The following is a 15132-nucleotide window of genomic DNA, read 5'->3' as shown; positions in this document are numbered from 1 at the left end:
TCTTACAGTACAACTGCACTAAAAAAGGAACTGTACTGCATGTTAAGCCGATTTTCCAATGGTAAAAACCCACTAACACCCACTAACATCTGGATTTTGTCTGCAATGGGAATGGATACAATCGGAATTCACGCCACGGTCCAATGAATCTGCAGTAGACGTGGATTTGTATCGCCAGCGATGAAGCGTGACACCCACACAATGGCACTAATTTAACAAGGCAGCAAGGTGAGGGTGCATTTATGATGTCAAACATCAGAGGAAAAACAGAGGTACACTCCTCTGCTGACAATGGGAGAGTCAGGTTTATCTGTGTTTAAAAAACTAAAAAGTATACCTTCTCAAATTTTGTTTAGAAGAGGTATTAGATACAAACATCCAGCAAATGACACTATTCATATATTTGTGTTGAACTCCCCTTTACCTGATAATATGGCATGAAGAGTGTGCACACAGCGCAGTGCGGCTGCATGGTGGCTGCATGAGCGTTGTACTCCCTCTCTGCCGTGAAGCAGCTCTTCCTGTTCTGCCACAGGTAGATGAGGGGCTTTGCCCACGCTTCCATTTCCTGCTGCTCCTCCTCCTCCTCTTCCTCCTCCTCTGCCAGGCTCGATTCAGGGGGCTCTACGTGGAGACAAACTAAAGCCTCACAACCTTGTAATCACTTATCTGTCCGACCCAGACGATGAGTCATGCAACACCAAGTACAAATCTCCTTTGCCCGGTAGTTTGTTAATTAAGCCTATTATGAATCTGAAAGAATCGTGTTACCTGAATGTCAAAACCACAGCATGCATCATTCTCTAAGTCAGACCTAATCCATCCAGCGGGGTGACAATTTCCTCTAGTGACCTGAAAAAATGTCAATGAATAGGAGCCTGTCTGTTTATCAAACTGCACAAAATGATTAAGAGCTCTTATCATCATAAAATAGCCGCATAGCCGTGGTCATTTCATGGTCATTTCTTCCTCAGGGATAAGCAAGTAAAATGGTTGCTGAATTATTCATCCTTTTTCACAACCATAGAGATGAGGAATATGACTGTGTGTGTATATGTGCATTATTTGTTGTTAATGGAGCCCCCTCCTCTCCATCCTGTTAAAACCATGAAAACAAATAGAGTATCTATCACCAGGTCATTATACTGTGGTAGGCCTGAGAGTTATATCTGTTTGGTTTATGTGCACATTGACGTCAGAAGAATCATTTGGGGGGGGACATAAAATGTGAAAAATGAGAAGGGGAAGTGGGGACCGCACAGTGGAATGGCTCGATGGCTATAAAAGCTATACAGTGGGAGAACACAAATGTTACCTGACATTACTTCATATTTAAAACTTTTCTTTGTATATGCAGTACAACTGAAACTTTTTTGGAATACTTTTAAGCTCGCAACACTTCTCTTTCAACAAAGATTTGGTTTATGATATTATTCAAAACAGGGTTTTGGTCTACATAAACAACTGGTCTACGAAAAAGTTGTGTGACTGTATTATGGTTCACTGCAGTGCAACCAACAGAAGACAAAAGACAGGATTTCTGGAAATTGTGCCACCACTATGCAGCACCAACCACAAATGGAAACGTCACTGATCAGTTCATCAGTTCACACTTTGCGTAAGAATGAGTCTTCTCATACGTCTCAACAGATCTCACTCCACTGCTCTATATGCAAATAAACATGTAGGCTTCATCATGTCTGATTGCAAAGATCAGTGCTTTGTTGTGACTTGTTAGCCAGACCAACTACAACAGACGTCTGGTCAGTGCGTATGTGCGTGTTTGACTGAGAGAGAGAGACCGATAGAACGATTGGGGCATGGAGGAGTTCAGCAAATCAACGCGCCACACACAAAATCGAAATTGTTCCATTTGAAATCGAATGAAATAAACCCTGCATGGCTGTCAATGTTTGGATCGCTGGAACAAATAAATCAAAGTATGCAAAACAATGAGAAAAGTAATGATGTATTTGATTAATTAAAAAACTGTAGTGAGTCAGAGGACGTCAGCTGAGTAGACGGCCCTCGAATGTATTTGGGCACATTCAAGGGCCGTCTGAATGTGGTCTGAGTGATCGGATCTTTAATGAGTCTGCAATGCATCCTGGGTGCGTTCACACCTGTAGTCAGACGTGTGCAGTTATGAGACAGATGTTAACATAAGGTCTGAACAGGGCCTGTGAAATGAGCAATACTCTTGACTTGTAGCAGCTGCATTTGTCATTGTGTGTGTGTGTGTGTGTGTGTGTGTGTGTGTGTGTGTGTGTGTGTTGTGTGTGTGTGTGTGGCCCACCATCATCACTGGTGCCCTGCTGTTGTTTGACAGCAGTGGGTACAGCCCTTGCAGTCGGTTTCCTGAGTGGGTGGCGCCAGCTCTTAGTGGTCCTCTTCACTGACAGAGCAGGGTACTAGCATGGAAAGCAATAAAGGGAAAATAATCAGTGGCTGTTTTTGTATATGTAAACATGAGAAAAAGACCAATGTGTATAATTGCAAATGAAAAAGACAATAAGGAAACACTCACAGCACAAACCTCCCCAGGTTCCAGGCCTGATTCATCACACTCATAGTTAATTGTATCATTTTCCTCTTCTTCTTCTTCTTCTTCCTCCTCCTCCTCATCAGATGAGTCACTACTGCTCTCTTCTTTGAAACCATTTTGCTGCTCCGCCTCTTCGCCATCAGATCCCCCTTCTTCCATATCAGACACCACGTCCTGTTCTCCCCCTCCCATCTCCAGAGGTAGAACAGCAGCATCTGAATGTAGGCTCCCCTCTGCCCCCCTTTGTCTCCCCAGCTCCCTGCACAGGGAGAGGGCTTCGGTTCCATCCACTTCCCCTATGTGGAGGTCATACTCTCCACAAAGGCCAAGGGGCTCTACCACACCCACTGAAACTAGAGAGGTGGGCTCGAGCTGGGCCCAGGTGAGAGGCCCGCCTTCTTCTTCCTGGCTTTCTGACTCTTGGTCAGGGTCCTCCAGGTCTGTGACCTCTTTGCACTGAGGTTCAGTCCACATGGTGTAAGTTAGCGGGTCGTGGGTGAAGTCAGAGGGGAGCTCTGAATGCAGACTCTGGATGAGTACTGCAGGACTCTGGGAATTGAAGTTTTTCCAGATGCTGCTGGAGAACGGTTTGGGCTCCATGTATGGGTTATGGGAAGAACAATGTGAAGACGAGTATGACGTGTGGTGGTTTAGTTGTAATTCCGAGTGGCTGTCCCTTTGAGAACATAACTGAAGGGAAGGTGCTGGGGGATTATTGTTTGATGTACCAGTTAAAAGAGAGCCAGCAGTGCTCAGACATAACGTGCTGTCTCTCTGAGCTGGATCTTTGGAGATATCTTTACTTGTTAACTCTGACAAGTTAGATTTCTGCTCTGTTTGAGGTGCATCACTCTGTACTAGCCTGTCTGGAGCAGCATCAATCTGCTCAGGAGTAAGATTTTCCAGCTTTGTGTGATCCTTCTCTGCAGTAATGTCTGGCATTTTTAGCATTTCGTGGGCACCACCAGATGTTATTTTGTGCACAGCATTGGCAGTTAAATGAGCCGCGTTTCCCTCTAAACGCGATGCTGCTGCCACTTCGCAATTATACTGAGAATCTAAATGCCAGTTGTTGGCATGTTCTACGGTAACAGAATCTTTTGATGTCATTAATTCAGTTTCTTTCTTTTCCTGTTTGGCTCCACGCGAGGACAAAGCGCCAGTTGGCGTCTCCCGCTGTAGCACAGGTGCAGCCTGGTAACTGCACGGAGTCGATTTTGGGGCTCGAGTCAGCCCATCTTCCGCCGGGGTGAGCGAGGGCATCTCCTGGGTCAGCACAGGTGGCGTAGGGCTGATTCCAGTCTTATCTGCCTGCTCAAGGCTGAGTTTTGGCATAACTGTTGCATTCCTCAGTAGCATAGGAGGGAAAATATTTTCCTCAGTGTTTTTTTTTTCTAAATTACAAATGTGTCCAGAAGGAGAGATACGGCTACATGATGTGTAGCTATCCCCCTCTACTGGCTCAGCTTTGAGATCATAAAGTGCTTCTGTGGAGTGTGTATTGATATGTTTTGGATCAACAACTTTGTCTATTTTCTCTGCTTTAGCAGTGTTGTTGGTGTCCATGCTGCTGTCAGTGTTTGGTGTTGGGTTTAAAGTGTCTTCACTACAGGAGGAACTCGCTGTCTGAGCTCCACAGTCAGGGGGACAAGGGTTCATTTCAGTCTCAGCAGAAGTTCCTGTAGTGTGGGAGGATGAGCCGAGTGTGTGGGCCTCCAGGGGAGGGACTCTGACAGAGCTGTCCTGAGAAGTTGAGAGGTCTTGTGGTTCAGCAGAGTAACACCGTGGCTCATTAATTCTGGGATGCATCTGTGTAGACTCAGACCATTGTCTGAGTCCTTCAGGAGTCCTGCTTGGGACTCCTGACCCTGAGAGGTGTTGAGGGTCAATATGATTGACCGTCTCTGCCTTTAAGTCACTCTTTACTGGTGAAGCAGGGGGGGGAAACGGACCGCAGTGAGAGTTATGGGATGTGTCCTTGTTGGAAAGTCCAAAAATATTACTCTCTACACGATTTACCTTGACCACACACATCTGTCTGCAGGGATCTGTTGAGGACAAAGGGAGTGGACCAAATTTGAAATCCACCATCAAGTGAAACATTGAAAATATTTTTGATAAATCTCATTTGAGAGAACTTTCAGAAATACAGAATAAGAAAACAGGAGAGGCACTAAGTCTTGATCATGCACACACACATACACACAGACACTCCCTACGATCGTGTGCCCTCCTCTAGTGCCATCAGTCAGTCTCTTACCAGGAAGCTGAGCAGAGATCTGATTCTGGTTGTGCTTCGACTCGGCTTCTTTTTTCTTCCCTTTCTCTTCTTCCCTGGAGTTTGTTCCTGCTACAGACTTGCGCACTTTGGACGCAGGCGGCCCACCCAGGCCTTTCCTTTTGCTGCTGCTGCTGCTGAGAGTCGAGCTGTCATCCAGGCCAACGGGCTCCTCTGTGGTTCTGAGGCGCTTGGAGCGCATACGAGAGTGAATGCTATTGTAAGAAGGGAGAGGAATAAAAGACAATTGAAACTGTAAATCTTGGTTAACAGCAAAATTAAAGTAAGAGTGGAATATTTTTAAGCTCCAAAACATTTCTAGTCATAAACATGAGGTCAATGCACCAACGGCATCGGCCCCCTTGTTATGAGTTCATCATCACCTTCAAATGTTACATAAAATGTATAATCTTTATTTGATCAAATATTCAAACGTCACCACGCCAACTCCTGATTAAAACTGCAAAATCACAATCTGCACAATTAGCGAGTATAATACCAGTACCCTTTATTAGCAGGTTTGTTCTTGCGGCGCCTCTGTAACCAGCTCTGCAGCTCTGGTGTTGTACCCGGAGTGGGATGCGTGTGATCAAGCGGTGCAGAGTCTTTGCCCACCATCCAGTTGGCATACCTGTCGGGCTGAAAGCGCTTCACAAAGGGTTCCATGGATATCTTGACCATATCCTTGCTACATGTGCACTAGAGGAGGGAAAGAGGAGGACAAATATTATATCTGATTTAGACAAAACATGAAGAGGCCTTGTACACATCTGTGTCCACTCCTGAGCCATAAATAAAATATATTTTGTTGTAAAATGTACACCTGAAGCTGAAATTATCTGTATTGAAATCTGACATATATCATCAATGACATGCAGGACACAATTTTAAGAATAATATAAATTGGACGCTACCTGTGTAGCAACTTTGCCGTAGTCTATCCAGCGCAGAGTGGCAAAGTTAGTGGACTCTGCACAGTTGAATCCATGATTGAAACCAGCATGGTAGCCATAAGGGAAGGTGATCATGAACTCTCCAGCTTCCTGAGTTATCTAACAGTTTGTGTTGGGAAAGGAGGAGGGAAAGAGACGTAAGACAGGATGAGTGACAATGTACAGAACTTCATCAAAAAATAATTACAAATGAAGTACTATAATTAAAGTAAGCAGCAGCACATTTTTTGCAATCAATCAAAACAAGCAGCGCTAATTTTAGCGGCAGGACAAGCCGTTTTCATAATGTCATGAAATAAACAGAGTGTAAACAGTAAGAAGAGGAACAGTACCTTATCAAAGGGAATGCCATACTTCTTCAGTATGGACGGGGAGATTAGAGTCATCTTGTGACGGAGAAATGCCTCACATCCCTTGAAGCTGTTAGGAAAGAAACCTGAAAAATGCACAAAGACAACATTAAAAACTATGTATTTAGATTGCTGGTTTTGCTTGACAAGACCAAAAAAAACCTTAACATTCAATTTACAATGATACTGAGAAAAATGCTGCCAATTTTAAACTTAATATGTGACCAGTAAAATTATAGTATTTTACTCTATTGTGATACTTCTCCAGTGTAGTAATCTGCATTGAAAGCTTTTTTTATTTTATTTAATTGATTCAGTATGGATTTTCCATAAGTATTTGTACAGTTTACACCTCTAGCATAGTTTTTTGCATGTTTGCAGTCGCACCTCATTGGTATGCTGCATCTTCAGCTTCGCCGTTACCTCCCGTGCCCTCTCGCTGCTGATTTAATTTATGTGCTGTACCTTGTTGCTCGATGCAGACCTGCTTCTGTATGCTGCAATGCTTATTTAATAATTATTTAATTGCCTCCCCCTAATCTCCATTTATGTGGAGGATTGAAACAGAATATAAATGATCCTTTTACCTGTAGCCAGACGCTCCAGTCTCTTTCCGTGCTCAGGGGGGATGGCATACCTGTTCGAGAAAACAGAGAGAGCACACAGGATTATTTGTTTTCCATTGTGTAGGGGAAATTCTGGACATTTATTGTTCATTATGTCTACAGTGTAGCACAAGGTGCAGACAAGAGTCCAAGGAGAAGCTTTACAATTTCAATACTGCCATCAAGTGGTGGATGAATGAATAATTGCAAGAAGACTGACAAACACATCACAATGTAGAGAAAGATGGTTTCTTAAAGCTCATGCAAACATTCAAATATCCTGCTTCATCTGCTTGCTTTTAGATTTTCAAATCAAATGGTGAAATTCTTTTTAATTCCCAATATCTGGGCATCTATATTATTTTATGTCTCCGTAGCAACAATCCTTAAATCTCTGGAAGTTTTGTAAGTAAAAGTCTACTTTATCCTCTGATGGGGATAAAATAGCCAGTGCACAGTGGCTGCTGTTGAGGTATGAGAATCACAATTTCGCCACTGATGCAATCTGAATTTAAACTACTCCCAAAGTTTCCAGCGAGAAACCCAGAGAGCGTGACCGGATTCCCCCAAGGTTCGACTAGGCATTCCATTTGACTAGCACCATCCGCCCTCAGGTCTGTGGCATTTCTATCATCATTTCAACTGTCAGCTTAACAGAGCAGCGAGAGACAGGGTGAGAGGAGGAGGCAACCACAGGTAGAGGTGACATGGGAAGTTGGAGGGGAGAGGGGGATTGTGGGGATGTGAGAGAGGTGCATTTTTAAGCCGCTCCCCTCCAGGGACGAAATGTCAAAATACCAGGAAGATGAAAGAGTGTACATCGGTGTGTAGGTGTGCGCGCGCGAGATGATAAAAGGTAAGCATGTGTGGGGGTACTTGGCACACTAGGCTGCTCTTGGTGTGTGTGTGTCACTGTCTGGCTGTGACACTGATCCCTGTGGGGTTGCAGGGCTCACTGCTCTAATGAGCAAAACTCCCTCCAGGGCAAGAGAGAGAGAAAGAAATGGAGCAAACCAAGCTGACAAAGAAATAGACAGAAAACTCCATTTCGATCAACCTGCATTCTTCACCTCTTGTTCCAACATTATCAACATATCGTGAACCTCCCAATGAACCAGCTTCTCTCCTATTAAACAACATAAGCTCTTTAACGAACACCAACTAGACCTATGCAATGCATATTCTGGCCTGTAGCATGTATTCTGGTGAATATGGCATTTTCTATGAAATTTAACAAAAACTTTGAAAAAGTTTCGTCGTTTTCAGACAAAACAGGAGTTTGCCTTTCAGACAAAGAATGCAGAAGGAGACTTTTTGAGTCAGACTCATTCACAACAACAGGAAAATGTCTGGAACATACAGATGAGCGGTAGCGGCTGAGTAGAGCATGCAGGTGGCAGGACATGACGTATAAATTCCACTGCAGAAATCACATATTTTGGCTTATGGCACATTGGCCCTTATCATGAAAAGCTCGAAAATATTGTTGTCTTTCCAAGTTGACATCTTTTGTCCGCTTGTTCTACGTGTATGGCTCCTCTTCTTTATCCTGGGATATTGGTATTCTTTCAGTTTCACATCCGTCCCTTGTTAGAAACGTCATTAATACGGCCACCCTGAATTCTCCGGATTTTCTCCAGCTGTTTTATCACTCAAAAACTTTCCTGATATTTTACTAGGGAGCTGGCAGGAAAAGTTTCAGACTATCTAACTCGGACATTTGTGTTCTCACAAAAAGCCAGATTCAATTTTGCCTTGCTCCACTGTGCAGACAGGAATGATAGCTCCCAAGAAATCACACCATATGTTTACACGCTTGGGAGAATAACACAGCTCCAAACACATTCTGTCCCTAGACAAGCAATCAAGTCCCTTGTGCTATTTATGTTGTACCTTATTTTATTCTCACCAGTATTTAAACTCTCCAAAGCATAACCACTGCATGTGGCCTTCTCATAAGTGTGCACACGAGTAAGAAGGGCCATGTGCGAGTGATATGCAAGGTTAATCAAATGAAACCTATGACTTTGTGTTTAATTAAAATCGTCTTTAATCATGAAAATCTACATCTAACAGTACTAAAGACGGCAGCCTTGACACAAATGCGAATATGCATATATGAAGGACACAGTACAAAGAGTACAGGCACCTTAGAAATAAAGACGGTTAGACAAGTTGAAGGTGAAAAAATACTACACAAAAAGGTGAGAAAAAGCATGTTATCCTAGAGGTGAGGCATAACGAGTTCTGTAGGTCTCAGGCTACATTTATAATTTTTATAAAGAAATTGCACTCTTGAATGCTGCTGTGAGTTCAGTGATTGTGTTGTTGATTCAACACGATGATAATTCAGGCTAATAAGTAGTGCTGTTGCACTGGATTGAATTGTGTTGCTTCTTCATGTGCTAATCCGATGTGGCTAAATCCCCGTCCCATACTCACCAGGACTTGGGCTCGCCAAAGTGGAGGTAGTTGATGCTGTACAGGTCCATATCCTCAGTGTGCCAGGAGAATGTCGTCTTCCACATGCCGAAGTACAGGTATGGAGTGTTAACCCCCTGGATGGATACGCCAGAGTCCTCCTCGATCACATCCAAGACGGAGTTCAGGTGGCCGATGTTCCACTCTTCGACATCCTGGGAAATCAGGCATTAGAGAGATGGGTAAGTATGGCAGTTATTAATTCAATCGGTATCCTCTATACAAAATATGAGACTCGTTGCTCTTCAGGTTGGTCAGCTGTCATATTAACCCTGTTGCTCTCCGTTAAAAATACTGAAAACCTGACAAGCAGCTCTGTATGCAGGGGAAATGTGAAGCAGGAGAAAAAAAAAAAATTGTACTTTTACTTAATAGCATCCACACTGACAGAGAGCAACACCAGAATATGGTCACTTTGCTTCTATTAAAGTGACAAATGCCACATGTACCAAGCCTCTAAAGTCCTGCTGCTGAAAATAGTTGCTCTGGGTTGTAAAACGTCCACTATCTTATTTCGTTTAAGCTGAGGATGATGAAAGGTTATCCAACATTCCAGCCACAACACAGGCACTAACTCTTGTTTTATTACAACAAAAACACTATAAAATTAAGACTTAACACAGAGAGAAAATGGAGGTATAGCCCTTAAGGCCGACCAAAATATCTAAATGACAGCATCAATTTGTTGTAGCACTACACCGAGTACAGTGTGCACTCTGAACCTGTATCATCTATCAGAACAGACTTGAAAGTCCCGACCAAAGTCATACGAGTAAAATCTTTATGATTATTTAATGGATTGTTTTTTAAAGATATTTTGAGCTTTCACATGTTAATGACAATAAAGTTCAAGTGTGAAATGGGGAGATAGAATGGGGAAGACAGGCAGCAAAGGGCTGGGTAGGAACCAGACCTGTGGCCCCTGCGGGAGGACTCAAGCCTCTGTGTGCAGGGCGCCACCTAGCTCACATGGTAGCACACTTCTTCCCTATTCAATCGAGTATTTCATGTATTCTGATGCATTTTTTTGTAGACATGGGACTCGGCTCCAAGTTGTTGTACTCTAAGTGTTGCTCTCCTTTCCTTGCAAAAATCCAACCTGAAGTCAAACTAGCACCCTCCGGCAAAATAAGTATATTTACAGTCCACTACAGGGATTTACAATATTACATTTTTTAAAAGGCAGAACCAATACAGAAAACTGAATCTGTAAAGAAATCAGTGAAAGTGAAACTAAAGACGCTGATCACAAGGGACAGATAAACCAACAAGTGTATAAATAGGGCAACAATAGAAGAAAGAAAGTAATTTACCTCATCGTAGAGGCTGCCGCTGACATCAGCTCCATATATGGGCGAGACAAAAGTGAGATTCTTCCAATATTTCCTCTCAAGATCTTCATAATTCAGGTAGCGAGGTGTACAGTACCTGTGGAGGAGAAAGGAATTACATTTAGTACTGTAGATGTAGGGCATGTGCAGTCTTGTACACAAAAAAACCTTCTTAGCAAATAATAATAATACACTAACAGGTTCTCCTCTCATCTAGAATTTAAAATTGTACGACAGATTTTGGAATATACCACAAATAGTGTAGGTTACCCCATGAACTACATTGGTAGCACAACTTTAACCTTTTAATGTACTTTAATGCTCTTATGTGAGCTTTCCCTCCCTCTAAAATACAGTATAAAATACAGTTTTAACATCCTCCATATTACTCACATGTCACTGTTAGCCAGTCGCCTAAACTCCTGCACATTGAGAGGCTTCTTCTGGATGTTGTACTGAGTGAAGAGCCCCGACTGGCCAGCGACCATCTGCTGGATAGGAGCATCTATCATCAGATCATCGATGTCGTCATATGTACGACGGGGCTTCCAGCCTTTGGGAGGGATCACCTGAGGAAACAGACAGAGAAGTTACGGTTTCTTGTTGAAAATAAGCAGGAGCAGAGTCATCTTGTACAAATACATCATCCAAATCAGCACGTCATCCTTGGGAATCAACTCCACAGTAGTTAACCCACAATGTCCAGTAGGGGATCTAGTTTATTATTTAGTTATATTATATGCTCATCATGTCTGTCTTTCTTCTGGCTGAATAAAGCTGCATCCAGTCCCTAACGATGCATAATGACACTTTACAACCGTCATCAAACTGAAGGCCTGCAAGAGGAGGTTTTGGCACAACAGCCTTGTGGACATAAACTCGATTACATGGTTCTTAAATTTTACAGATCAACATCAATATTTTTCAGTGTGATTGAAACTTTATTACAGTTGAGACTGAAGATGTTGCCTACTTTTGCCAGGCCTGCGCGGTGTGCACCCTGAGACTCCATGTAAACCAGGTACTGATTGAAGTCCCGGAACTCCTCCATGGTGGGCCTGAAGGTCATTATCTTGCAGGTGGGGTTTGCAGGGGTGAACACCTCTGCCCCCGCCATCCTGCCGCCTCTCCAGATAGACCTGCACAAATCAATACTTCATTAGTAGAAATGCAGTTTATTCTGGAAAGACAGATGATGGCCAAAAATGTCAGACAATGTAAAATCGTCAACATTTTTTAAATAGAATGGCACACAGTAGAGTTTATACCTCCACTAAGGTCCAACAGTCCCCTTATGAAAACACATAAGAATACAGTAGATCCAGATTTTTCTTTGGATCTGCTCCAAATTTTACACACTCATGAATATCAGTCCCTTAAATGTGGCAGGTTTTTTTTTTCACTAAGCTTCATGAATTATTCTCTGAGAAATCAAGTCAAATTTTGAAACACTCGCAACGCTAAAGAAAGTGAAAAAGACATCCTTGATGCACAATAAAATTTAAAGTCTTTCCTGCATCCTTGCACCAGGTTTTGTGGTTTATCAGTTCAGTGGTCTGATAGACAAACAAATGCAGCCAAAAACACAACCTCCTTGGCGAAGGTAATAACCAGAGAATCCATTCATCTGCTTTAAAAGCTAAATATGATCATTTAATAAATTGGTGAGTAGATATTGTGAATCAGGCACAAAAAGAAATTGTATCAAGTTGCTAAAAATGTACTTGTTTTTTTTTATAATTCTTCATGCGACCTAAAATTTGATGGTTATAAATTAATCTAGTGTGTGTTCATTTATACATGATATTCTTATATTTCCTATTATTCTCCACTTTTATTTTTGCATTGATTGTGTTTTGCAAACTAGAGTCACCTATTTGGTGGTTGCCAATTATTGTCTGTTAAATTTGACCGTCACCTGTATTCATGGCAGATTTGTAACATAAAAACCATGTAAATAATGTAATTGCTTACAAATGTTAATGTCACTTGTATTGGTTTATGTTCTCTCTCCAACACCTTAAAAAAAGAATCACACCAACTCTTACGGCCTCTGTGCCATCAACAGTAATTGAGAGGCGTGTAAATGGCAGCTGCCCCGTGTGTTGGTGGCGAGTTCACCGTTAGATGGAGGTAGAGACTCGGATGTGGATTTGATGCTTCGCGGGTGCCAACGAGTCCTCTCAGATTTGGGTCCCATCCCATCCCACTCCCAACTCTGCGCATCCAAACAAAGGATCACGTTGCCCGGAGCGAAGCCGATGTTGTGATTTTCAAACCCTGTGTCTCTTACTTCCCTTAAAAACACCACCACGGTGACGCAAGACCCGATTATGTAACAGACACATCGCAGGCTCGAACAAGTTTTTACGAGAGAATAAATACATACTATCAGCCTCAGTGTTGAGACCCAATGTGTTTACACTCTTTGTTGATGGCAGTGTGTATTAAAACACCCATTTCAACACGTGGATTTCCTGTCAGGGGCATATTTTGTATATTTAATGATAATAATACAAACACCTGCTACAGCTGTGGGATAATACAGCTCGGTGGTGTGGTAGCTTCCCTTTAAATAGTTCATGAGTGTCTGTATCCGGGCTGAGCTTTGTTGTCTGCCAGCTAACTAGCCCACTAGCCTACGTTTTGTTATGATGCCAGGCAATGGCTGAACAGGAAGCCCGGCTGGCTAGCTAGCTTGTGTTTACATGTTAACCACACTGGGCACTCGAGTGGGATGTGTGCTCACGGGACTGTGGCTCGCCAGCGTTTGGAGACAACAGAGGGGAATGGGGAAAGCGTGGCTAACTGGGAAGCTAACCTAGCTTACAGCATTAGCCAACTTCTTACTGAGGGAGTCGACGGGGTTTAAATGTCCCTCGCAAGGTGGCTGCAGACGGGCCCGTAGCTGTGTGCCTCTGTGTGGCCCACAGGAACCAGTCTGCTGTCTCACTGACACGCACATGTTGCTGGTTACAAGTTTACACTAAATGGCAAGAACGAGCAACACAGTGCCAGATGCCCACTGGCATTATTGTGCCAACTTATCTACTGGTACCACCGAGGGTTAGCTGCTGGTAGCTCGGCTAATATCTGCACCAAATAGTCACCGGTTTCTGCTCAGCTGGGATCCAGCTAAGCTGCAGAGCCGAGCCCAGTCTTCACCGGTGAATCACGAGTTGTAGCCGTGAAGATAAACAGCATTTACCTTGATTTACAGAGACTGTGCTGCGGTTGTTGTTGTTAATCACCGCGGTGAAGTTAGTTTGAGGTTGGATAGTCGACGGACATTCGCTCCACATCCACCTCCACTCAGCGGCTTCTTCTTCTGCTTCTTATCGGGTTTGGCTGACTAGCCGCTGCAATGGCGTATTGCCGCCCTCTGCTGTTTATCAGTGCTCTTTTTGATTAGTATGTGTTTATATTGCAGATAATCCATCAGTTTTTTCCCTGGTCTCTGAATAGTTTTCTCCTTTTGGGTAAATATTATTCTTGCATTGGATGAGGACATGTTTTACTGTTTCTGAGTCTCCACATTTGCCATCTGGGTGTTTTCCAATCAGAGCCATGCAGCCCACTCCTAAACCCACTGTGCCCAAGCCTCAATCTAGCTATGGCCACTAAATCTTTCTTTTTGCACGCAAAATTGCATTAAATGTAATTTCTAGGCATGTAAATGGCAGCTGCTGTGTGTGTTGGTGGCAAGTGCAAGAAGAAGACACAGTAGATGACGGTAATGCACCTTGATGTTGGTTGCCACGCACCAATAAACCAAACAAAGAAGAAGATCCCTTTCACCTGAATCGTACACACTGGACCTTTTAAGAGCCACATACATGTGCAATGGCATAGTGTTGGTATTACAATGCAAATATTAGATGTAAATGTGCTACAGTAAAATACATGACATTGTACAGAAGAATATAACATTAGTGTCTTAGCATTGAATGTGGCCACCAGGAGTGCCCAAACCAGCTTAGATGCTCCTTTCAAACTCTGTGGGACTTTACTGGAGGAATGAACCTTTTCAAAAAGATATTCCAGTCTCAACAGGTCGGGAACCATGACCTTTTGTAAATGGTCTCCTGAACAGGACCAGATGTGATAAACTGGCGTAAACACACACTGTTTATATGGCACGACTTTAACACTACATTTACTGACCTGCACATGGCAACATTACACATGTAACCAAATCCATACTAGTCAGCTCTGTTGGTGTAAAGAGTCCGGAAGATCAAGCATATAATCGATTCATTGAGAAACGAATTTGCAGATTCATCGATTAAGAAAATAAATGTTGGTTGCAGCCATGTAGCTCTTCAAATGTTTTCTATTTTGATGCTTTCTTACATTTGTTATTACATTGTGATTTACATTAAACAATACAACATTAACAATAACTATACACTTGCATATGCATCATTATAAATAATATGCATACAATGTTTGTAAATATAATGTATCACAACAGGAAAACACAGTATTTGAGTATTTAGGGATTTAGGTTTAGTGGTCATCATGTGCATTAGCATGTAGTGTTTGTACATGAGAACATGTATGATCAGAAACTGCAATACACAGTTTAA

The 15132-nt window shown here is 42.7% G+C and overlaps 1 protein-coding gene across 2 annotated transcripts in view; it reads right to left on the bottom strand.

Moving 5' to 3' along the window:
• The window catches only part of kdm4c (lysine (K)-specific demethylase 4C), a 32022-nt gene extending 18110 nt beyond the window's left edge, over positions 1–13912 (bottom strand). For both annotated transcript variants that reach the window (XM_035173893.2, XM_035173902.2), the window contains exons 1-13: positions 13752–13912; positions 11517–11682; positions 10937–11112; positions 10526–10640; positions 9174–9367; positions 6714–6763; positions 6109–6212; positions 5738–5875; positions 5329–5522; positions 4806–5038; positions 2528–4593; positions 2297–2411; positions 425–624 (exon numbers count right to left, since the gene is read on the bottom strand). In XM_035173893.2, coding sequence (XP_035029784.2) covers positions 425–624; positions 2297–2411; positions 2528–4593; positions 4806–5038; positions 5329–5522; positions 5738–5875; positions 6109–6212; positions 6714–6763; positions 9174–9367; positions 10526–10640; positions 10937–11112; positions 11517–11660 — 3729 coding nt within the window. In that variant the 5' untranslated portion in view covers positions 11661–11682; positions 13752–13912. The remainder of the gene's footprint in view (positions 1–424; positions 625–2296; positions 2412–2527; positions 4594–4805; positions 5039–5328; positions 5523–5737; positions 5876–6108; positions 6213–6713; positions 6764–9173; positions 9368–10525; positions 10641–10936; positions 11113–11516; positions 11683–13751) is intronic.
• Between the last annotated feature and the right edge of the window lie 1220 nt (positions 13913–15132).

The sequence above is a fragment of the Hippoglossus stenolepis genome, chromosome 2, assembly GCF_022539355.2.
Source record: "Hippoglossus stenolepis isolate QCI-W04-F060 chromosome 2, HSTE1.2, whole genome shotgun sequence".
Classification (NCBI taxonomy): domain Eukaryota; kingdom Metazoa; phylum Chordata; class Actinopteri; order Pleuronectiformes; family Pleuronectidae; genus Hippoglossus; species Hippoglossus stenolepis.
Note: the sequence above shows the minus strand (reverse complement) of the source record. Positions and strands in the feature narration are given on the sequence as shown.